The following is a 23,726-nucleotide window of genomic DNA, read 5'->3' on the forward strand; positions in this document are numbered from 1 at the left end:
TTGCAAAAGTTGTAGTGAATCTCTGATTTCTGCTCATCCAAACTCTTTCGATTTATTCCACAACACACACATCTTTTCTCTAAAAAATTGATAACTAAATGCAATTATTTACAAGGGATCCCTTTAAAAAAAAAAAAAAAAAAAAAAACTTTTAAAGGTGAACATTACACTACACACACATTTTTTTTTTTTTTTTTTTTAAATTTTATTTTTTTTACAAACCTAATCATTTTGGTATTTTGAAATGGGGATCTTTTTTTTTTGTTTGAGGGGTATGATGTCTAAAAAGTCATTGTGTTCATCCTCAAACTGAGATAAAATGATTTTTTTTTTTTTTTTTTTTACTTTTGACACTCCATGTTTTGACTTTATGGAGTAGATCCATTATAAGTGGATTCAAAGTTAAAGAATTCTGCTCTTTTCGTTTTTCCAGGACATATTTTGAAAAAAATCTTAAATTTTTTTTTCAGCTTGACTTAATAATAGAGATCCCAACATAAAACCTGCTGGTTGAAGTGATACACCTTGCCTTCTGCTTTTCCCCTGGGGTCTGAGGGCAGGCTGGAATGAGAGAAGACTCCGCTGTTGCATGCTGTGAGATGACGATAGCCGACTAAATCCACTTGCAGTTCATTTAAATGCTCGCGCACGTCTCCCTCCCAGCTCGTCACAGTGTCTCCCGTCGCTCTGTATTTATAAAGCGCCCCTGTGCGCGGAAAGGCACAAGCATGCCTCGTCACTAGAGAGGCAGAGCGCGTTGATGCGACTTGGAGACGCTTTTTTTTTTATGGTTAAGAAAGCTGTGCAGCCGCTGCTGAGGTAAAGACGCAAGAGTTTGATCCCAACTTCACCGCTGCAGGTTGTTGTGACAGCGACCCTGTTCTCAGGGGTAAGTTGCGGCTCGAAATCTGCGCTTTCTGTAGTTTTTCTTGTAAGTCTTTGGACATTTTGGAGCTGCGCATTCCGGTGCTGATGGAGAGTGTCGCGCTTAAAGATTGATGTTGCGTCCAAAAGTAATGAACTCTGTTCGTTCCTGTGTTTCTACTAATATAATAATAGTAATAATATTAATGATAAAAACTAGTTTTGCAGCCTGATTTGAGGTGGTTTAGTTTTTCCAACCCCATGCTACAGTGTCACCAGAACTTGTTGCTTAGATAAACTCAAAATTCATGATTGGTAAACAAACCTTTTCTCCTGGTTTTGTGTCAGAGAAGTAATGCAAGATTAAATAAAACTACAGTTTTTTTTAATTATTATTATATATAACTCCCATATTCTTTACGGTTCTATTGAGCTAATGTTTTATAACACAACAAACCCACGTCTTTCAGGTCCTCAGATGCTTCTGTTCTGTAAGGCTTGCTTTCCTCTCACGCTTCTCTTTTTTTTTAAACAACCTGAAGTTTTGTTTTGTCTCGCTCAGAAATTAGACCTTTTCTTTGCGTTGCTTGTGGGTTTTTGGGGGAAATGTGTATTTTGCTGCTTTAATAGAAGGTAGGGGTTTAAAACTTGACATTTGAACACTGTTGCATACTGATATCATCCAAAATAACCCACCTTTGTAGTTGTCGCACGTCCAGATCAACCTTTTAACAGGATAGAAAATGGCTTTGTGGCTTTTGTTAGTCCTTTATTGCCATTTTGCAGGGGGTTTTTTTTTTGGGGGGGGGGGGGTGGTAGGTAGAGAGCAAAATAATGCAACACGTGAGCTACATATAAACAAAGCAGTTTTTAATAAATCAGGCCACAAAACGCATCCGTGACAGACCTTTGGAATCTGTTTGCAGTGTAAGAAGTCCTGCCTATGTATAAAATAAGAAATGCGTGATTTGATTTGCCTCTGCATACTTTTTTTTTAATCTCCAAGAATACAAATGACAAGCTAAGCTTTTCCAAACGAAATCCTTCTGCAGCTGAAGAAATGAATGGAGATTTAACGTCTTAACGTTTCTGAATGACTCTGGATTATAACAGCAGAGGATGCAACTGGAAAAACAATGTGCGTTTATTATCTAATTTCTGGGACTCTATATTCGTACACTTTTTCATAACCATCCATACGAGTCCCCACGGGGTTAGTGTAGGAGCAGCAGTTCTTGGTGATGAACGCTTTTTAGTGTCAGAGGAAACATTTCAATCCATTATTGATCATCACGCCAAAGCTGGCCACCGCAGTATTCTTAGAAAATACTCTAATCCCCATATTCGTAGACTTTGGTCCATTTCCACTTCAGTTACTGGCAATTTCTTATCTCAGCGGGGTTACAGCTACAGAGAAGTGGGAAGTGTTGAGTGCAAGTTGGAAAATCCTGCGCAGTAGCCACGCAGGACCCGAGCCATAAACTCACAACATGATCATTTGAAATGCGTGAATTTACTGACATGCAAAGTATCAAGACATGCTGCCTGGTTAGCTGGCCTGTTTGTGTTTTGGTGCCAGTCAGAAGACAGGCTTTCTTCTGGAGAAGTTGGGTTTTATGGAGCCTAACATTTAAAGATATGCCCTCTGACTTGTAATTGTAGGAAGGACTTTCAACCCCCCTCTCAATTCCTCTATAGTCTTAGTGCATCTGAAGTGATAAAAGCTGGACTGAGAGGTAGCAGTCTTCTCAAGCTGTTGTGGAGGCTGACCTTGGTGCTGAATTATTTCTGCCGCGCGCAGAGATCCTGCTCTCCTGTACAGACTGCAGAGCGAGCGCGGGGAGCAGCTTCTCTCGCGCATCTGACACGCTGTGCATTCCAGACAAAGCCACCCACGCGGCCAGATGCATCAATTCCTTTTTTTTTTCTCTTCTTAAGAACTGCTTTCTTCTCTATCGTGGCTTCGCGTCAAATGGAGTAAAAAGCGTCAGTCGGAAAGCAGGGTTGTCGTTTTAAGTTATTTCAAGTGCAGGGAAACTGTAATCATGGAGTGAAATAAGAGGATATGAGGAGAACAAACCGCGCGGGGGGGGTCGGCTTTGGATTCATTCCTGTTTTTGTTTTATTTTTACTGCTAGGATTTATGCAACGATGCAGCCTACATGAATGAAAGCAAACACCCAGACGCCTTGGCATTTCCCCTGACTGCTGAAATCTAAAGTCTGTCTGAGCTACAACTATTTAATGAGTTAAAATAGCAAAGACAATTGATTTCAAGTACTCCGTTTTAAGCAGACAGTGTCTGAAACTTGAACAGGATGAAATTTAGTGAAAAACGAGTCCAGTTCCGTGTTTAGTGATGGAGAGAATAGGTGGAGGAAATGCAGAGGAACGTTCCTGTCTGTTAAAATACTCCAGTCTGATCTCAAAACCTGCTGAATCAATACTAATCTATTGTAAATATCCCCTGTCAGGGATGTCGCTGAATGCCATGGTGGTGCTGAATTATTGATGTTCTTAACCAAAATGGCATGACAATGTCTTATTTAACTTTACTGTTGATCAGATGGAAGAGAGCTGGTGTCATCTTTAGGTAAAATAAAGATTGCCTGTTGACATGTAGATGTCAATATAATTACAGCAAAGTGCTTAACTTTTAATGTCAGAAAGCAAAAATACCAGATAAGATATTTGGATACTAAATCTAATGCAACTGTTGATCAGTTTCCCATGTTTTTTTTGTCAGATCCAACAGTCAGATCCATGTTTTAGTAACTGTGATGCAGGTTCTTTTCAAAATGAGAAAGAATAAGAAATAGCATCCCTTTACAAAATAGTTAGAATTTCATCAATTTTAGATAGAAATGCTTTGAATTTCTGAGAGGAATCTGTCTGGTTTTACACACTATTTTGGCTGCCCAGGAGCCCATGGTTGTTGTTTGATTCTCCTGCTCCTAATGTGCTATCTTTCTTCAGTATCAGGAGATGAATCTGAATTGCTGCCAGGTCTGTCATGCGCTGTATCTACAAAGCTAACCTGTTAGAAGTAATGCAGAATGAGACCTTTTATATAGTCTTTTGCAATAAAAAATAGCCATATGCCTTCAGGGAAGTGATGTCATTTTGATGGTAAACGCAAGTATACACCTCAATATCAATGTTAACTTCACACTCATGCAAGCAATCTATCTCACTGACACTGATTCACTGCATAACATCACAAGTACTTCTGCGCCTTTCATTTATAGCATCCTGAATGGTCCGTCTCATCTTTGGCACGAAGAGCCAGATGTCAGTTTAGGTTTCTTTAAAGTGAATGTGAAATTGTTTGACCACAGGAAATGTGTCCACTGTCTTTTTGTCCATCTGAGATGATGCCACATGAGAAAACCTGGCAGTGTTTCTGCATTTGGCTGATATACGGCTTCCTCCCACATGATACAGGTCTAGTTTTCCAAAGCCTAGAGCCGACACATGTAATGATCTTTGTGGCATCAGATTTCCTGCAATGTTTGTCCAAGGGCTTGAGGTCACAGACACATCCAGCAGAGGTTGACCCATGACCCGTCCATGGCTGGAAAGATTAAGGCTTTAGTGGATGTTCATTTTATATCCCATCCTGACACCCCCGCTGTCAACAATTAATCTGCTGTTTGTAGAGAGACCTCTGGCAGAAAACAGTTTCTTTCTTTTTTATTTTATTTTTTTTGTCTCACCATTTTTTTTTTCTAGATAATTACAGGCAGCATATTATAGAGTTTATATTTTCTACAATAAAGGCATAGTTGACATTTTCCCATCTCAGCATAATAGGCTGACCTGTGTAAGTTAACCTCATTAAACTGCCTTAATGACTCAAATAAACTGTTTGCTTGATGACAAATCAGCACACTCTAGTTAACTCCAACTATTTTCTCTTTCTCTTCTGTGTTGCCTTTCAGAAACATCCCTGGGGACAAATATACAGACAAGCACAGGCAATTGCACACAGGCACGATGCAGGAGTCAGAGCCCACAGTATGCCAGCTGCAACCTAATATCATCTCTGTGCGCCTTTTCAAGAGGAAGGTTGGGGGTTTGGGCTTCCTGGTGAAGCAGAGGCTGTCTAAGCCGCCTGTCATTGTGTCAGACCTCATTCGCGGCGGAGCAGCAGAGGAGTGTGGCCTGGTGCAGGTGGGCGACATTGTGTTGGCTGTCAACAACAAGCCGCTGGTGGACCTTTCCTATGAACGGGCATTGGAGACATTGAAGAATGTGTCACCCGAGAGCCATGCTGTGCTCATCCTTCGTGGGCCTGAGGGCTTCACCACCCACCTGGAGACCACCCTATCAGGGGATGGCCGCCAGCGCACAGTGAGAATCACACGCCCCGCCTTCCCTCCCTCCAAGTCGTACGACCAGTGGTCGCCTCTCAGCGCTTATAGCCCTGGGCAGCTGCAACAGGTCAACAGGGAGCCCCAGCTCAGGGCTATTGAGAACCTGTCCTCCCCATCCATCACCCAGGCTCTCCTGCAGAGGGGAGGCGTGCAGGGCCAGGATGGGGGGCGTGGAGCTCTGCTGTGCAACGGGCTGGAGGAGAACAACGAGCTGCTGAAGGAGATTGAACCGGTTCTGCGCTTAATCAAAAGCACCAAAAAGGAGATCAATGGAGAAGGCCAGAGGAATGCTGGGCGGAGAGATGTGGAGATTCAAGTGGCATGGTAATTTTGGTATCTTATTGATCTCTCAGTTTCTCTGCTTTTGTCCTCAATGCCTCAAACGGTGGACGCTGCAGTTGTAACCCAGATAGCATACGAATCACTTCCCTAAAGACGGAGATTATTGATTTGTGAAATAACTTTCACTCTGTTCGGATACTGACAGCATCTCTATCACATTGCCACCATGCAGTCTCTAAACAACCCAACACATCTGTGTCGCATTAGGTTTTATATACTATATCATTGTTATGACTCAGCGTGTGGGGTAAATTACTGCCTGTACGTTGGCTGCTAGAAACTCTCTCCTAAAATGACTTTACTTTGCTTCTGTTGGCAGCTTTTCTTATATAAACCAGCAATAAAGCTTCAATTAAATGTCTTCTAACAGCTTGACAGCTTTCTACACTTAATCCAAATCAAAAATGCTGAAAAGTAGATTAAGGCTGAGATGTCAAGGAACTGTTTTTTTTTCCCACTATTATTTTCACAAAGTAATCTACATATGTCAAAATGTCATTGCGATCTGCATTTATCTGCCTCAGTTCAGATATATGCCATCAGATACAGTGCTTCATTAGGACTGGATGTTGGTTCCTTCTATTAATGTGACATTGTAGAACCCAATTAGCATTCTGCATCAGAAAGCTTGTCACAAACGTGTCATTCTCCATCAGTTTACAAGAAATCCAAACGCTTTCCGAGCAGCCCCTCTGAAGGTCAGACACGTTATTTCTGCAAGAAAGTAGTGGATGTGTGCATGTGCAATTGGCCAAAGTTTTTTTTTTTAATATTTTAAATGCCTTGTTAAAACATTTAATTGGAGCTGTTTTCTGATTCCTGAAGACTTGTAATTGCTGCATTTGGAATACTTTTAAGTATTCGCATCAGAAGAGTTCTTGGCCAGAGCTGATATTCTGTGTCTGAGCTTGTCAAAATGGACTACACAGTGCACTGTTATTGGCATCTCGATTTTCCGCTGTTCTTATTCCCACAACCAATTGAAATCCGATTTGGACTACAGTCTGTTTGGATCAATATCATTCTTGACCGAGCCATGCAGATCCCTGTCTCAGCCATAAATATGCTGTGAGTGAATCATTGCTTTACGAGGATTCACGCCATTAAAAGGAAAAAAACCACAACACATGGTGAGGCAAACCATTGTGCTGAGGTGAACTGGAAAAACAGGAAGTTGTTTGTTTGAAGCATCTTACGGTAAATGGCTGCCTCAAACGAGCAGATCTAAAGAAAACCGAAGAAAAGAAAACATTGAGAAGTTATTCAGACCATTTCTAAATTTATCTGGCTGAAGAAACCCAACTTCCCAACTTAGGAATTTGTTTCCTTGTACTTCTTGTGATGCAGAGAATGGAAACGCAGAGTTCCCAGCTGTCAGTAAATCACAATTTAATCTCTGGTGCTTGAGGTCTGATGTTCTGCAGGTTTTAGATGATTTTACTGCTACTGATTCAAAATAAATGCATCCAACAGCTTAAGTTTTACACAATGATCCATTAGTTTGTCAGATATGTTGAGGCAGGTGGACATCCAAAACCTGAAGGAAAATGGCCCAGAGGATCAGAGTCTGAGATCCCTGCACTAAATTTAATAAATGCATCGTGATGATTTGGCACAAGAAATCTGAAGTAGCCCAAAACAAACTATTTGGTCATGCTGATGACTTCATCTGTATATTTATTCTCGTAAGGCAGTGAAACATTTATTGTGATGTTTTTCAGCAGGACATTGTCCACGCTGGACCTGGCAACCATAATCCTGGAAAACTTTATTTTAACGGTTGCTTTATGATGAACCCTGTTTTAGTGCAAACAATGTCATTTTACAAACTTTTAACAAAAACTTTAATCATGTTTAAAGAGTTTTATAAAAGTACAAGAACACAGAGACTAACACCGCTGAAATGACCGCTGAAGGTGAAGTGGGTCTAATACAGCAGTAGGTGGGACATGAATCAATCTGGATCTTTCAGTTTGAGTCCTTTCTGTAGCTGAATCCCCAAAAGCCATCAGTCTCCAAATAAAGACACTGAAATGAGACAACCGTTATATTGTGACTATTTTACAAAGTGTGGTGACACTTTATTCCTCTTTAGACTAACTGTTCTGCTCAATAACACTGCAAAAGATGATGTTCACAAATCTGTACAATTTTTTTCACCGTCTCATATTGCTACGAGATTTTCTTGATGTTTCTAATCACAGTGCATCAAACTATAATCATGATACACGATTAACACTGAACATAAACATATTTGTGCCTTCTTCAGTGCTCGTCTTAATGACCTTTAATTCTGCAGTAATTGCAGAACTGATCTCCCAGTAAATCTTTCAACCAGCTCATTCGTATCCCCTAAAAAGGCACGCTTTTCCCTGAGACAGCAGCAGAAGATGGCTTTCATATGACGTTCCAACTCAGGTGATGGTTTATACAAGCAAACCTGACAGGCAGAATTGTGTGTGATTGATTTTCTGCTTTTCTGAACAAAAAAGGTGTTGGAGTTGTCAAAAGAAGTGGCTCACACCTTGCTGACATTTGTGCAGAGATGGCAAAGTCGGGGAACTTCATTAAATTTGTGCCTCAGATCAAAATAAGACATCAGCTCTTTTGTCAGGAATCGATAGAAAAGCCAATAATCATAATAACAGAATGGATGTCGCTTGTTTTCAGAGAAGAAGCAGCCATATTTTTGCGTTTCAGTGTGAAGCAGATGATGTTTTCCATCAGTCAGCACAAAAGACACATGCAACTTCCCTCATTGTTTCTGCATGTTTCAACTCCAACGTCAAATTCTGGGGACGAATATGCTGTTACAATTTGCAGCAATGAGGAGATGTGACAGGCAGTGTGAAAAGGGAAAAAGGATGCCTGTGAGGATTTACAATTAGCATGGACACGTGCTCGTGGGGGCGGAGGGAGGGGGAGGGCGAGTGTGAAAGGCAGAGGGAGGCAAAATGTGTGTGGGCGTTTTCGATTGGAGGGAGTCAAACTTCAACACAGAAGAGTTTGGCGTAATTGTTCATGTCTCATGCGGCAGCTCATGGACCCCCTTCTCCTCCTCATTCAGTCTCTTAGGATCACGTAGTCACAGCTCAGAGTGAGATCTCTCACAGTTCATATCTGCTGCCTTTCATCTTAGCAGGGTGAAAGCCTTGATTTTTATTGTATGTTTACACATCTGTGCCCCTATTTGAATCTGTGACTGAAGAAAAGGATTAAAACTGACTTTCTTCCTTGTGCAAACACAGTTCAAACCGTAGTCAGCAGCTAATTTGTGACGTACAGATTCAGTCTTGAGCAATAAATAGATAAATAAAATGCAATGCCTTCTGTTAACCTTTAGGGCATTTTTTTAGTTTTTATTATCTCAACCTGAAGTTTGTAGCTGAGACAATTTACTGACCCAGAGTCCCACACACCCATGGCTGTCTAACACCTCTACGCAGCCACTGTGTCTTAAACAAAGAAATTCCCATGTTGGTGCGTGGAGCTTATAGGAATTTTTCCTCATTTAGCTGGGATCGGAGTGTGCGCAGTTGTCTTTGCAAATAATGTGCTTCCATGTTTGTGTGTGGTTTGGCTGGGGGTTTTCAACTGAAATGAGAGCCTAGTTTACAAAAGATGTGAGTCCACACACCTGACAGAAAATGTTCTATGACTTCCAGGGACCTCGGCGTGGGAAATGGCACGTCCCCCCAGCTGGCATTGGATAATGACATGATCTTGGAAAACATGCCGGTGGTGCACAATACTGACAAGGTAGGCTACAGCACAATAAATACTCAGCGTTCTTACAAATTTAAAGGGAAGGAGACCATTTTTTAAGAATGGTCTGTCCTCCTGAGTGACTCTTAAGATCAATATTGTGAAGAGACCTCTCTTTCCTCTTTGTGTGAATGCTTGTGCTAAAGCAAGTTTGTAGAGAAAGAAATCTGCAGCTGTTTAATGCATTTGAACCCATGACTGATTTAGCTCATCTTTTAGCTTGCCAGCTTTTCACCATAATGCACACAACAGCGTCATTCCATGTTTTTACTATCTCAGGATGCATGTCCACATTGCAGCTTTGTACATACAAACACTTTGGATAAGATCCTCTCCCCAAACTGTTGGAGCCTTCCGGCGCTACACTGGTGCAGCATTAAATCCAGCTTACGCCTTACATGCTGAGGGGTCTGGTCACCGGTCTGAGTGTCTTTGATGGGATGGGATGGGGGGGGGGGGGGGGGGGGAGCGTTGTAATCTGCACATGATCTGCATTATCCATCCGCTTCTGGATTGCTCAATCCTTCATCGATGGAACCGGATGTGTTGAAATGATTCCCAGGAGGCCAAATGAATGCATGCAGCTGCTGATCTGTTTCTCTCCATTAAATGTGGCCCCCTTTTTAACCTGATCCAGCATCTCAAACCTGAAAATAAGATGGTGATAGTGTGAAGGCTTTGATTGTGTGTGCGTGTTTGGATGGGAAAGTCAGAAGATGTGAACTTGGGGTGCATCCATTAGATGGGAAAGGCACTGATTCACGCCACAAGAATGTAGCCTGCAGGTGTTTGGATGGAGGCTGACGCCCACTTGGATAGCTCATTGGTAGGTGTTTAATTTGACAAAATGAAGTCAGCCACTGAGCTAATTTAATTTTTTTCTAAAAAGTTTTATTTTTTTTTTTTATTTATTTTTTTTTCTTTTTTAAGAATGAGTCAAATTGAGTCAACGTACTCCAGGTTTCAGATAGGACTTTGATAACCGGCAAATCCATTTTCTCACTTTGGTAACAGATTGTCCATATGGCTTCACCCTTAGCTTCTCCTCCTCTCTAATTTTATAATTTAATAAGAATAGGTTGAAGAATGATCTATAAAGTAAGACCAGTTTGTGATGACTTACACCAGTTGTGTAAGCTGTCAAACTGGAAATCTTAGACATAAAAATCTTTGACAAATGACATCTTTCTTCTCCTAAGGCTGTCAGGCTGTGTTTTGCTTTCCTTCCATTATCTCATCTCATCTACCCCCTATCTTGTGCTAATCATCTCAACTTCCTATCAGAAGTTTTAATTGATGGGTGGATGAGGAACTTTTACTTCATAACTGCATTTTCCAGAAAGACTTTGGTAATTATCCCCCATTATGTAATTATCTTCATCAGATTAACTTCTGGTATCTTCATTTCTTGCACCATGGACACTCCCTTTTTTTACAACCATGTGTTATTCTTGACATTGATGACTGTACATCATCATAACTGGATCTTTCATAGACTAGAAATAAAAACCACAAACCAGCTAACACACATTCAAGCATTTCCATTTAAATATTTCCATTTGCACCCAGTGGTTGTCTTTCAGTGGTTTGTGTAGAATCATTCATGCAAGTTTATCATATTTGCATGACTGTGCTGTTGTGCAGATGTATGACAGCTGCACTGAAAAGTTACACAAAAGTTTTGTACTGAATCCTCAATATATGGACTGCAGTGCTGCAAGGCTTATGTTTTCTGACCTGTGTTAGGAGATGCACATCAAACACTGAACTTATGCCGGTACAGTAACTCCCATCAGCACAACCCACTTGTTAACTTAATGTGCTTTTAAACCTGTGCAGTTGTAAATAAAAAGGAAATAAAAAATCTCAAATGAAGGGCTGCTGGTTAAGAGTTAAAACATCTTAACTATTTTAAAATAACTACATATTTGCAGCCTCCTGTTTTCCCAGTCTGAGTATGGCCTTGCCATTTCTTTTTGTAAAATAGCTTGTTGAACTTGCAAATGTGTAAATGACCATAAAATGAATACTTTTTTAAAGTTTAGGGTTTAGTTTAGACGTTTAATATTAATTCTGCTGCTTTCCCTGAGTAAATTACTCTTTAAAACTATGTTTTAAGTATATTGCTTCAGTTCTAGGAGAGACTGTTCAGAGATGGTCTACTGAAGACTAATTTACAGTGTTGTTGGGTGGAGTAGTCATGCTTTACTCTTACTAATTCTCTCCCTGACTTTCCATTTAGAAGCGTCCTTATGAGTCAGACAGGTTTGCCCTCAGACACTGGTGTCAGGAAACCAGTTTTTGAATGAACAAATAAAAAAAAAATAAAAAAAAAAGGTCCTGTGACTCCAAGTTTTCTAAAAGAAATACTGGACCCTGTTACCCAAGTCAAACATATACTAAATGGATACTTTGTTGTTTTTTTTTTAACCAAAGAGTTGGGAGGAAAAATAAACAAACTTAACATTATTCATCTTGTCTCTGCAGATAACATCATATTTTGCTGTTGTTTTTCATTCAGCCAATGTTCACACGTGTGAGAAAAGAACTTTTTCTAGTTTTATGCTGTTGGCGCAACGTGAAAGTTTTCCTGTAACTGTAGAGACTCGTTACAAACAAAACTAAATCTAGCGCTAATGCCCTGCTTCCATGAAGGGGAACAAAAGAAAACCTCTCAAAGTATGCTATATGTCTCCACAATATGATCCCATTTATGAATTAGTCAACTGGAAAATCTGTCATTTATTTTATTTCGATCGATTTATTTTCCCAAACCTCACAAAAGTAAAACTTTTCCAAGAAAAGATGTTTTCTTTTTTTCTGACACTGGCATTTAAAAGATGCCTCTTTGCAAATGTGTAAACTTGGACTACACTGACATTCACAAGTTGAGAATTTGTGTAAACAGAATTCTTCTGAGCCTGCATGAGGTATTAATACAAATAAAACAACAAAAAAGTGACTTTGTTAAATGTAAATGCCAAATCTGGCCTCTGGTCAGTAAGCCTTACATTTTTTATGCATGTCAAGAAATCTTATTTCTCCACATCAGATTCTCTCCTCCTGATTAACACAGAGTCTCTTTACGGTACAATGATCTTGTCCACAACTCAGTGATAATCATGTGTCACGTCTGAGCTGCACAGCAGGGGTTAGAGCTGTTAGAACATGAAACATTCCTCTTTTGCTTTCTGCTGTTGAGAGGACCAGAAATTATGGTAGGACCCAACCAGTGTTACACTGTCGGTATTCATCTCCCAAGCAAGCAGAATGATTGTGTTCCCGTTGTTCAGAAACTGCTCCACTGTGTAATTAACAATGCTCCTGGAGATGGAGATGAAAGGGCTTCCAAGGTGTGCCATTGATTACTGTGATCTTTGGCAATCACTCGCTGCTTTTCTAAGGGGAACGTTTACAGTTGGCTTTCAGGTTAAATTGCAGCGATTCATCTGTCAATAGATACACTTATTGAAAAACTCAGTGAGGCAAGAGTTTGCTTACCACCAACCTGCTGTTAAGAGTTGATTGCCTTTGTCCCAGACTGGAAAATAAAACCGAAGTGGAGAAGGGAGAGAATGCAAATGTTTTCTGTAATGGTTTCATGAGATTGTGGGAGATACTTAAGCACAATAGCTCAGTGTTTTTCCCAGTGAGTGAGCACACTTTTGTTTCGAAGTATCTGAAGGGAATTTCAGCTGAAATACATTGGATGAAATGTGTTCTGTTTACTTTTAATTTTGTCACAAGCGGTCGGTTGCACTTAAATTCACTTCCTGATGGTAGGAGGGTTGGGGTTTGGTTTGATTTTTTTTTTCCATCTTCTTCTTTAGTTTTCCCCAATATAAGTACCTGTCAAACATAAATGAACTTTCTTGAACCAGAAGTGCCGAGAGCGTCAAACTATTATAAAGTCATGACATATGACTCATCGTAAATGTTTTTTGGTTTTTTTTCCAGGCTCCAGCCGAGGGCAGGACCTCACCCATTAAGTCAATGCAGAACGGCAGCCCCTCTAAATGCCCCCGCTTTGTAAAGATCAAGAACTGGGAGACTGGCACGGTCTACAGTGACGTACTCCACCACAGCTCCAGCAAGGTAAGAAGCATAGAGACCAGTTCAATTCACAGTTGATCAAAGCATCTGTTTCAGCATTTGTGTGTGTTACTGTGGCAACCTCTGTGGCAAACCTGAGGAAGGTTCAGATATGCAATGCTGTGATAGTTGAATTAGACAGTGTTAAACTGGAACATGGGGTTGTTTTTGTCCTGTGACTCTTAAGCTGAAATAAAAAGGATTAAAATAAAGAGGCAAAATAAAAATTAAAAAAAAAAAAAACAGGGACAGACCAGGGAGTTCCCATGTCCTGGTCCTTGAGATTTACAATGCAGGCATTTTTAATGCATCCCTTCTACAATACACCTGAAGCAAATGACTGAATTTGCTTATTCGCATGTCATTCAGTTCGGCAGACCTGTTTGTTTGCATCTGAAAGTTGCAGGACAGTAGTTCCCGAGCACTGGACTTGGGCACCCCAGATTTAAACTCTTGATTCCCGACCTCCTTCTGTTGTTTTTATTTTTTCCTGATTGTTGAATTGCCTGGTTTTTTGATTTTTTTTTTTCGTTTTTTTTTTTTTTTAGCTTGGCTTTGCCCTCCATAGTTGCCAGTATGGGAACCATTAGTTTAGATAGTTGTGATGCATGGTGACATGTTTGCCATTTTCCCAAAGTTGTTTTAATATTTTTTCACTTAAAATGCGCTGTAAATCATGTCAGGGAAGGAACCAGGTGATACAGTCCAAAAGGATCCAGAAAATGGCTGAAAAAGTCTATGGAAAAACAAAAGAAATCTGGGTTTGTAAAAAAGAAGAAAAAAAAAAGACTTAAAAAATAATTTAACTGAGGGCTACTGATGTTGTGATTTTGTTTTCTTAGACAATCGTGAAGTAGTTCAGCATGTCATCCCATCAAAATCTTCTCAAAACTCCTGCTTCCTTTTAAATATACATTGAATTAAAAGGAGATTTAGTACATGACTATTTTATTAAACTGCAAAGCAACAAAGGTTTTCATTGTGGTGGTCTAAATAAAATAAATAAATAAAAGAGCACTAAGGTTAAAGGTCTTTATGAAAAACATTGGTTCTCAAAAGGCTGATGTCACTGATGGAACGACGCAACTGATGGACAGTAAATACAGTCTTCAATTTGTTTTCATAGCATAACGAAATTCCACAATTAATGCAATTATGAAAACAAATGAGACACAAATGGTTGATTTATCTAACACTATTATATCTTGTCTGTTTGCATGACATTGGTGTACTTATGTTGAATAAACATTTTATCAACTAAATGAATGTTTGCAGGTAATTAAAAACATTGTTTTACAGCTTTTGCTTTAATAAAACAGCCTCCAGCACCGTTGTTTGTGTTTATTTGGATGGTTCTTGAAACGCAAACCGGTCCAGTTGATGAATTGGTTTCATAAAGGTAGCAAATTTAAAACTAGTTGTGCATGCACAGACTAATTTAAGTGACACAAAGGTAAATACGAGTGCCGTTCTATGTGTAACATTAATTGCAGGCAAACATGGCAATCACAATTCAGGCAGAAGTGCTGTTTGTAAGTCTTTGCAAAGCATGTAAAGCTTACAAGCTGTAGCTTAACCAACAACTGAGACATGTATGAGGTGTTTGTTGGTATCCTAAAGGCAAATAAACATGAATTGCTGTCTTGGTTGACTGAATGAACAGTCAGCATGCACACTTACAACACATAATTTGCAAGTCAAGTATATTGAAGTATAATAGCATAGCATGGTGTGCATTTTCTTTGCTTGTCACTACCAATTGAGACATTAGATAGCTCATGCCTGAACTGGTGGTGATTCATCTCATTTAGCCAGAAAGCAGGGGGGTTAGGTAGGTTAGGCAAATCAAGGTGCAGCTTATAAAACGGGGAGCGTCCTCAGAGTAAACTAACATTTCACTGATTTACTGTACAACAACGGTTCACATGGTTTTACTGACTCAGTATTTTACAAAACAGTGCTGAAGAATTGAACACAGTATATTTACAGGATTTTTTTCCCTCACGAATTCATGAATCATGACATGACAAGCTGAAAACTGATATGAGGCATTTTATACATGATCTGAAAAGCAGCTCATTTTTACCAGACTGACATCCCTCATGAACAAAAATTAGACGTCTGAAGTTCTTACCATTGATCCTGAATTAAAGGTGCAACAGTAGTTTGGGGTTAAATTCCCCAAAATTTCAGCTTTTTTATTATGTTTTAAAAGGAAAGAAAGTAAAACACAAGTGACACAATAAAGATCAACAGCTGAAAAATCTGTTTTTTGTGAAATATGCCTATTTTTTCCATCCTTGTTTTGTGCAGCATTATGGCAGAAAGATGGTCTTACTGGCATGTAGTGCCAAACAAATTTACTTTGCCAAAGAAAGATTAACGGATATGTAGGAAGCAAAGCTCTGTGGATGTAAGGCTTGCTTCATAATCAATAATAGTATTATTCTTAATTTTGTTTGTTTTTACATGTTATTTCTGGAGCTCGCATAAATGAGGGAATGAAGAGAAGAAAAAGGAGACATAAGACTGTCCATGCAAACCAGAGAAGAAGCTACTGTAAAGAAACTTGAAACATTTTGCAGCCTGAAAGAAAACAGGGCAGAGATTCATATGAGGCGCTTATGAAAAGACAAACGTCACCCAAAAGAACATAAAAACTGTAGCTATCGAGGATTAAACCTGCAGGATTCACAGTAACACATTGGAAATCAATTCATGTAGCAAAAACAAACAAAAAAAGTTAAAAATTCGATGACTAATTAGTTAGACTAGTTAGACATTAGTTTAGACCAGGGGTACCCAGCTCTAGTCTTCAAGGGCCACAATCCTGCATTTTTTCCATCTATCACACCTGACTCAAATGAATCAGTCATTATGCAGAACTTCATTGGCTGCTGGATCCACCAATGGGAACCAGGTGTGTTGGAACGGGGATAAATTAAAAACTTGCAGGACTCCAGCCCTCAAGGACCAACTTTGAACACCCCTGGTGTGGACCATGTTGGCTAACTTTGACTTGTGCTGTCCTCTGACTTCATGTTATAAATATCAGAAACCTTTGAAGACATGAATTTACTGAAAAATCCTCATTTTGTGTCCGATGTATGCATTTAAACTTCAACTTATTAGCATATCTTATTGAAACTGGTATCCTGCCTGTCTTCTCTGCAGTCAAACTCTTTGGGGCTAATTTTGGGATCGTTATCATTCTGTCATTTGCAGCTACAGATGTGTTTAATACAGGTTGTGTTTTGTGCTGCACATGTGGCTTGTTAAGCTGTTTAAATTTTCTTCCTCAAATGAAAGTTGAAGAACTTTGGGTGACTGGTGATGTGACACTTTGCCATCACTTGGTAAATATCGCATTATCCAGCCCTTCCCTCATATTGGTAGTACCATCACTTCTATCACTGTCATTGCATTTTTATTTTTATTTTTTTCTGACTAAAACCAGTTAATATTTAATACATAATCAAAGCTTTCAAATTTTGAAAAAGGTATTGGATGGTCTTAAAAACTTTTCTCGTCCACACCCTGTGTGTCTGCAAATATAAAAACCAGCATTTGGTCAGGAAATTTAGCACATCTCAAACCCAAATACCTAAATATAATACCAGTCATAATCATCATACACAATATACATTGTATTTAAGAAATCAGTTATTGTTTTATATGTATTTAATTCCATCTTTATTATCGGCTTAAATTTACATATTTTTTTGACACTTTTCATATCTTCACTGCAGCTATCACGTAACTGCACCCCCCCTTGTAAAGATAGTGGGTTTAAATGATGAAACCGTTGCAGTGAAAATATGCAATTTTACACTAGTTTAATATATATTTATAATCATTACTCTAAATTACAAAACTATATGTGAAGCCGCAGCTACTACTTTTGAAAGCGAAAATAAAAAATCTGATTTGAGTTTAAACTTTTTAACATAAAACAAAACACAATCAACAAAACTCATGAGGAAAGAAAAGGCATAGCGATCAGTAGTCGGCCAACTGTACCACCTCTAAACCACTTCTTAGGAAAGCAAAGAAACCCAGATACTCGGGGTGAGCTAATTATATATGAGTATTTGACTGCAGACTGTCAAGTGGTTTCCTCTTAACCGATAGTGAGACATTTGTGACAGTTGTCGAAGGTTATGTGTAAAGAGAAAAGACTGCAGAACAATAAACTTGCAATAAAGAAAGTGGTAGGATACTCCCATCCATCCATTCACTTTCTGACCGCTTAATCCAATTCAGGGTCGTGGGAAAGCTGGAGGCTATCCCAGAAATCCCAGCAAGAGGCAGGTTACACCCTGAACATGTTGGTGGTCCATCGCAGGATGCCTGTATGGACTCAACTCAATCCTGCTGCACATTGTGGTTTGTGTCTTTGTGTCCTAAAAAAGGAAAATTATGAGCTCAAACCAAGCAGCAACCTCCGGTGGTTAAAAGTGAAGCCTATGCGGAAGTACACAACTGCAGTTCCCCCTTCATCCACTAGGGGCTGGCTGCGAAACAGAGCAAATCCCCATAGACTCCCATGTTAAAAAGACCAACTTCACAGCAGAAATAAACATGTTTACAGCCTGGTTCAAAAATCCATTTTAGGTTTATAGGTCAGGTTTACCTTCATGACAACTGTGAGGGGAGTGAATTTTTTTCTAACTCACTCGTTTAAAAGTAATTTAATCTCAAAGTTCGTCATATTTAGGGGCGTGTCCTTTTGATGGACAGGTACCAATCTCTGGATTCAAGTAAGAAGAAGGCAGAACAAGTGCGATTTTTAGCCGGTTAACAATGTGATATAGCTTTAGCCCACTTACCTCCATTAGCTGGTTAGCTCCTGTTATCTCGGGGTTAGCTCGGTAAGCTCTTAGCTACAGAAAGCTCGGAGTTCGCTTGATGTCAATCATCTGCCATGACACTCATGGCCCCCCTCTCATCTCCACCTCTTTGCCCATATTTGTATTTTCCGGGCGAGACGACACGCATGACGCTAGGTAGGAACGGTAGGAACCGCCCCACCGTGCTTCAATTCAGCTCTTCAGGAACCAATGGGTGACGTCACGGAGGCTCCATCCATCTTTTTATATACAGTCTATGGCTCAAACACACACACCTTCGCTGACAAGTACAAACACGCAACGGGAACACTGGGAAAGAAGGGTAGTTAAGATCTTCATGGGCCCAGTAAGACAGCTAAAGATGTCCTCCAAAGCCTTTGGTAATACACAAGGTGAAACTGTGTTTTAGCATTCACCTTCCAGAACACTGCAGCCATTTGTAAACAGCAAACAGCAGCGTAATTGCTTTGGTGACTTATTGAACAAGCTGTTGGGTGCATCTCAATGAATGGCCTGTAATAGCGTCCTCAGATTTATTATATATCACAGATGATCCATCTTTCTCCAAAAGGACAGCTGGTTTGCATGAAAGCCCAGAGCTGTATGACGAGCGGACGTACTGGAGCACGACTGATTCCTTTGTTATATTTTTAAAACCCTACTCAACCATTTCCCCCATTTCTACCATCATCACGCTGGATATGATCTTTGTTGTATTTGCTTGATGTCAGTTTTGAATTCTTTTTTTTTTTTTTTTTTTTACCCCAGCAATTTCTTTTCTTCCTCTGCATTTGTGGTTACATTTTTTTTTATTTTTTTTTTCAAAAGGTCACAAAAGTTTTTTTTTTTTTTTTTTTTAAACACACTGCTTGCTCTGTGCCAGGCTGTGTAAGGAGCCTGTTTTAGCACCTCTGGGGCCATCATCAAATTTCCTCTTCAACGCAAGCCTGTCATTTTTGTCATATGCTCCCGCTCAGTCATGTCTCCCGTGTCTGAACTGGTGAAGTCAAACCAAAGTGACAGCCGACTTCAGCTTTAATCATGTTAAAGTGACCACACAAGGTTGCTCTGAGCAATGAGCAATTCTCTCCTTCCATTTGTCAGTTTCCTACTTTTTGCCTTCCCTCCTCTCTTCCTGTCACCGCTTAATGGAAGAATACCAATTCTATGAGTCACTGAGTTACGCATTCATTAACACAAGTGCCAGCCATGTATGAGTGATGTAGTGAAAGAAAATGTAACACTTTTAATCCCTTTTTATCTCTTAAGAGTTCAGCACTCATGTTTGGTTTGATTCAGCTCGAACAAAGTGTCTAAATCTTGACGAAATCTCTTTTTATTTGGAGTTTGAATATTTATCTGTAAAATTTTCTGTAATGTAGATGTTTCATTGTGAACTGCAGGAAGAAGGTATTAATGTGACATGTAATGTACTGATGGCATTGCTAGCAGAATGTAATTTACTTGCACATATTTATTTGTAAAACACAAGCTGGTGTTTTATCTTACCAGCATTCAGTGGTTTAATATGACAACAGCTTTTATTCTTCATTGATTCTGATGATTTTCAAGTTTAAAGAAATAGCTCAAACATAAAATTCATTGCACAGAAACTTGTAAAGAAGTTGTAAAGTTTGCCGCTATAGCAAAGGAGGGAAAAAATAGAATATTGATGCAAAATGCAACATCAAATGTCATTTTTCTTTTTTAGATCCCAATCTGCAGTGAAAATGTATGCAATGGTTCTGTGATGATGCCCAACCAGCACATCCGCAAACCAGACGAGGTCAGAACCAAAGAGGAGCTTCTACCCCTGGCTACAGACTTCATAGACCAGTACTACACCTCAATCAAAAGGCAAGTACAGCTAATAATACTTGGGGAAGTACAGGGATGACACTACACTTTTACAGGGTGGGGCAACACAAACAATGAGGAAACACAAGACGGAAAAACGAAGCAAAGGCAGTTTTTGAAAAAGCGTTTTACCCGTCTGACATTCCATTGTTTGGAAGGAAAACATGGTCATGGTTTCATGCAGGAAATAATGTTATAATAATAATTCATCACATATATTCTTACCTGGAAATATCCAACATAACTGTCATCTTAACTATTACATAACAGCACCCCCCTTGTAAAGATACAGTGGATTTAAATGATGAAATGGTTGCAGTGAAGACATGAAAACGTCATATTTACACTTCTATACTTTTTTTTTTTTTTTTTTTTTTTTTTTTTTTTACCTTTTAAGTAGTAAGATTTTCTGTTCCTCAAACAAACTAGGAGTATTGAGTGGTTTACTAATCTCTAACTAATTCAGACCTGAATTAGTCGCAAGCATCAATGGTTCATTTTCTTTTAGGCAGAGTTTAATGTAATAACTTCATTGTCCTGTAAAGTTCCTCAACACAAAAAATAACCCAATAATCAAAAGTAAGCATGAAAGTATGACCATGAACACATATGAATAAACAGCTATTTGCATTATCCGCCATGTCAACACTGTATCCAGACCAGAATATGATCCTAACCTGGATGAGATATTAAAGGTCATGGAGTCTTGTCACTGGAGTTCCTGTCATAGGCATGTTCACCTAACTACAGGGGATATTAGAACTAACTCATTGTTAGTAAGCTACCACTGTATGAGATGATCATGTTGGCACTTTCTTAAATGACTTTGGAAGTCGCATTAAATTATTGTAACAATTCTGTGATTATTGTTATGATCTCACAGCCGCTGATAAGACGTCTACAAAATGTAGAAAAATAACATTTTTACCTGGTAGAGGTTGCACTACCATTAAAATATATCCTGGACAAAACCTGTGGGTTTCAACGTTTACAAATCATTAAAAGTAATGGTTTTGCCTCTCTGTACAGGAAGTATACTGTATTATGTATTTATGGTTGCATCTCCATGTCAGGGAAAATTCATTATGTACGGTACATCTCTTCAAATTACAGCTGATGTGTGCAAACTGCACAAGTGAAAAGCAGAACGTCAGCTTCTGTTGAGCTTCATCAGATTTAATTCACTTGTTGCAATCTTTGGAATCATCGCACTAAACTTGTTTCTTATTTTTGCTTTTTGACAAAACTGGGGTTGAAGAGCCAGAAGATTTATCCTGAACTACATAAAACTGTCTTATTTCATGATTTATTTATCTATTCCAGCTCTGAGTCCCAGCTGCAGACTTAATGCGATTTATGGACTCATTTTGATGTTAAAATGTGGAAAAGGGCAAAGTTTTAGAGGCTGTCCAATTTGCAAAAAAAACAACCTGTTTCACAGAATATATCACTGTTTAATGGAGGAGCTTTTAGGCATCCTGTTATCTGACATGAAATTTGTTTTGGCAGCGTGTGAATTTGAGAAAGAGCCTGAAAGCAGGTGTCTGCGGTCGATGACACCAGTCCTGCTAATGTCCAACACATTGTTTCTTTTCTCACATTCAGATATGGCTTTTTTTCCCCTACCTTTTTCATATTTCTAAAGATGTTGTTTTGTGTGTGCGTGTGTGGGTTTGGGTGTGTGCGTGTATGCATCATATGTGAGAGAGAAACTGCCCTCATTGTGCCAGCACCTGAAAAATAAAATATGAAGAGCAATAATCCAACCTATTGTGCTAGCTGTGCTGATGTGCCTGTGGACTTTCCCGTACTTACAGGTATGGCTCTAAGGCTCATGTGGACAGACTGGAGGAGGTGACTAAGGAGATTGAAGCTTCAGGAACTTACCAACTGAAAGACACTGAACTAATTTATGGAGCCAAGCATGCCTGGAGGAATGCTGCCCGATGCGTTGGACGGATTCAGTGGTCCAAACTACAGGTTGTATCTAGTATGACTAAAGTGATAACTTGTTGTTTTTAGTAAAGCTTTGTGGTCACACACGGTTTGACAGTTTCAGGTGATTTAAGCAGACATTAACATTTGCATTTTTGAAAATGACCAAAGGCAGACGAGGTAAAAATCTGACTATTTGAAGATGAAACGGAAATGGGTGGACTTGGCTTGTCCTAAAGCTGAAACTTTGATTTCATTTAGGAAAAATCCAGTCAAACAAGGGCATGACTTACTGATGACATCATAAATTATACTGGCATTTCATTTAAAATAAATTGTCTTATCTTAAATTTGATGGCAAGAATCTGGGTTGGGAATGGGGCAATTAAATGCTGGGGACGTAAGTGGTACTTAAAAAAAAAACAGCCAATAAAAAAAACAGCCAAAGACAATATTTCCAACTAATTAGGGTCATTTGTAAAAGATAAGTGATGTGATTGGGTAATAAATTTACAAAAACAGCATAAAATTAAAACTGGATGAATTTGATCATTGGGCCCTCGTGCTCAGCTGCATTAAAATAGGTTTGATTCTAACATGGAAATCCTTGCATGACTCAGGGAAACGTTTCCCGACTGTCGCTGAAGGCAGTTCAGTGTCTTCTTAAATGCAGGTTAAAGCTCTGAAGTCATTAAATTTTAACTTAATCCAGAAATACTCTCATATTTAAAGGATCATTTAAAATTGACGTCAAACTGGTTTGGATTAATTGTTTTGTGGTTGAATATATTGCCTCTCAATCACTGACACTAGTACAAAAGAGGGGAAGGGGACCATCTACCTCATTGTCAGCACTTGGTTAATTCATCTTATAGCATCTTTGATCCGTGAGAGAGGTGTATGAATGTCTTTAAAATGGAAACTTGCACATCTGGAAAGGCGCCAACCAAAATAATAGCATCTATAACACTGCATATACTCCTATTCCGATGATGTCTTTTTCACGGAAAGCATTGCTTAATCCAGCAAGATGATGCCAAACCAAATATTTTTTCCAAGTACAAAAGCATTGCTTCATAATAGAGAAGCCAGTTTTTATTTGGCTTAAATACAAGAGCTTTCATCAACTGAAAGCATTTAGCATGTCACGACATGCATGATACGTTTTAGGTAGCGAGTGGTTTGTTGTAACAGCGTGATGTTATCCAGGCAGTTTGGTCCGCTTAAGTAAATCACAAAAATATTAATTGAAGAAAAATATTCATCAGTTCTTTAGTGTGATTTTATAAGTGCAATTACCATCAAAGTTAAAGATGAGATGATATTTTTCCTAAAACAGTAATATCTCTCCATTTTATTTGAAACAAACTATTCGTTGATGCAATTTCCAAATCAGTGCATTCTGTTCTGTTCTTGGCATTTTCTGCACACATCAAGACAACTTTCTTGTACATATTCAGTCATATTTCCACTAATGTTTTCATAAAAACAGGCTCTAATTCTGTTTTGTACATTTTCATCAGGTTTTTGATGCCAGAGATTGCACCACAGCACATGGAATGTACAACTACATCTGCAACCACATCAAGTATGCCACCAACAAGGGCAACTTGAGGTAAAAATACACAAACAAGCAATACTAATC

The 23,726-nt window shown here is 39.1% G+C and overlaps 1 protein-coding gene across 1 annotated transcript in view; it reads left to right on the forward strand.

Moving 5' to 3' along the window:
• Positions 1-4,860: 4,860 nt before the first annotated feature.
• The window catches only part of nos1 (nitric oxide synthase 1 (neuronal)), a gene marked incomplete at both ends in the record, with an annotated part of 47,663 nt that continues 28,797 nt past the window's right edge, over positions 4,861-23,726 (forward strand). Inside the window, 6 exons of the mRNA XM_079250802.1 lie at positions 4,861-5,564; positions 9,248-9,341; positions 13,305-13,442; positions 20,001-20,146; positions 21,964-22,126; positions 23,605-23,696. Of these exons, the coding sequence (XP_079106928.1) occupies positions 4,861-5,564; positions 9,248-9,341; positions 13,305-13,442; positions 20,001-20,146; positions 21,964-22,126; positions 23,605-23,696 (1,337 nt within the window). The remainder of the gene's footprint in view (positions 5,565-9,247; positions 9,342-13,304; positions 13,443-20,000; positions 20,147-21,963; positions 22,127-23,604; positions 23,697-23,726) is intronic.

Source organism: Telmatherina bonti (assembly GCF_933228915.1).
Source record: "Telmatherina bonti genome assembly, chromosome: 13".
In the NCBI taxonomy this organism is placed as follows: Eukaryota; Metazoa; Chordata; class Actinopteri; order Atheriniformes; family Telmatherinidae; genus Telmatherina; species Telmatherina bonti.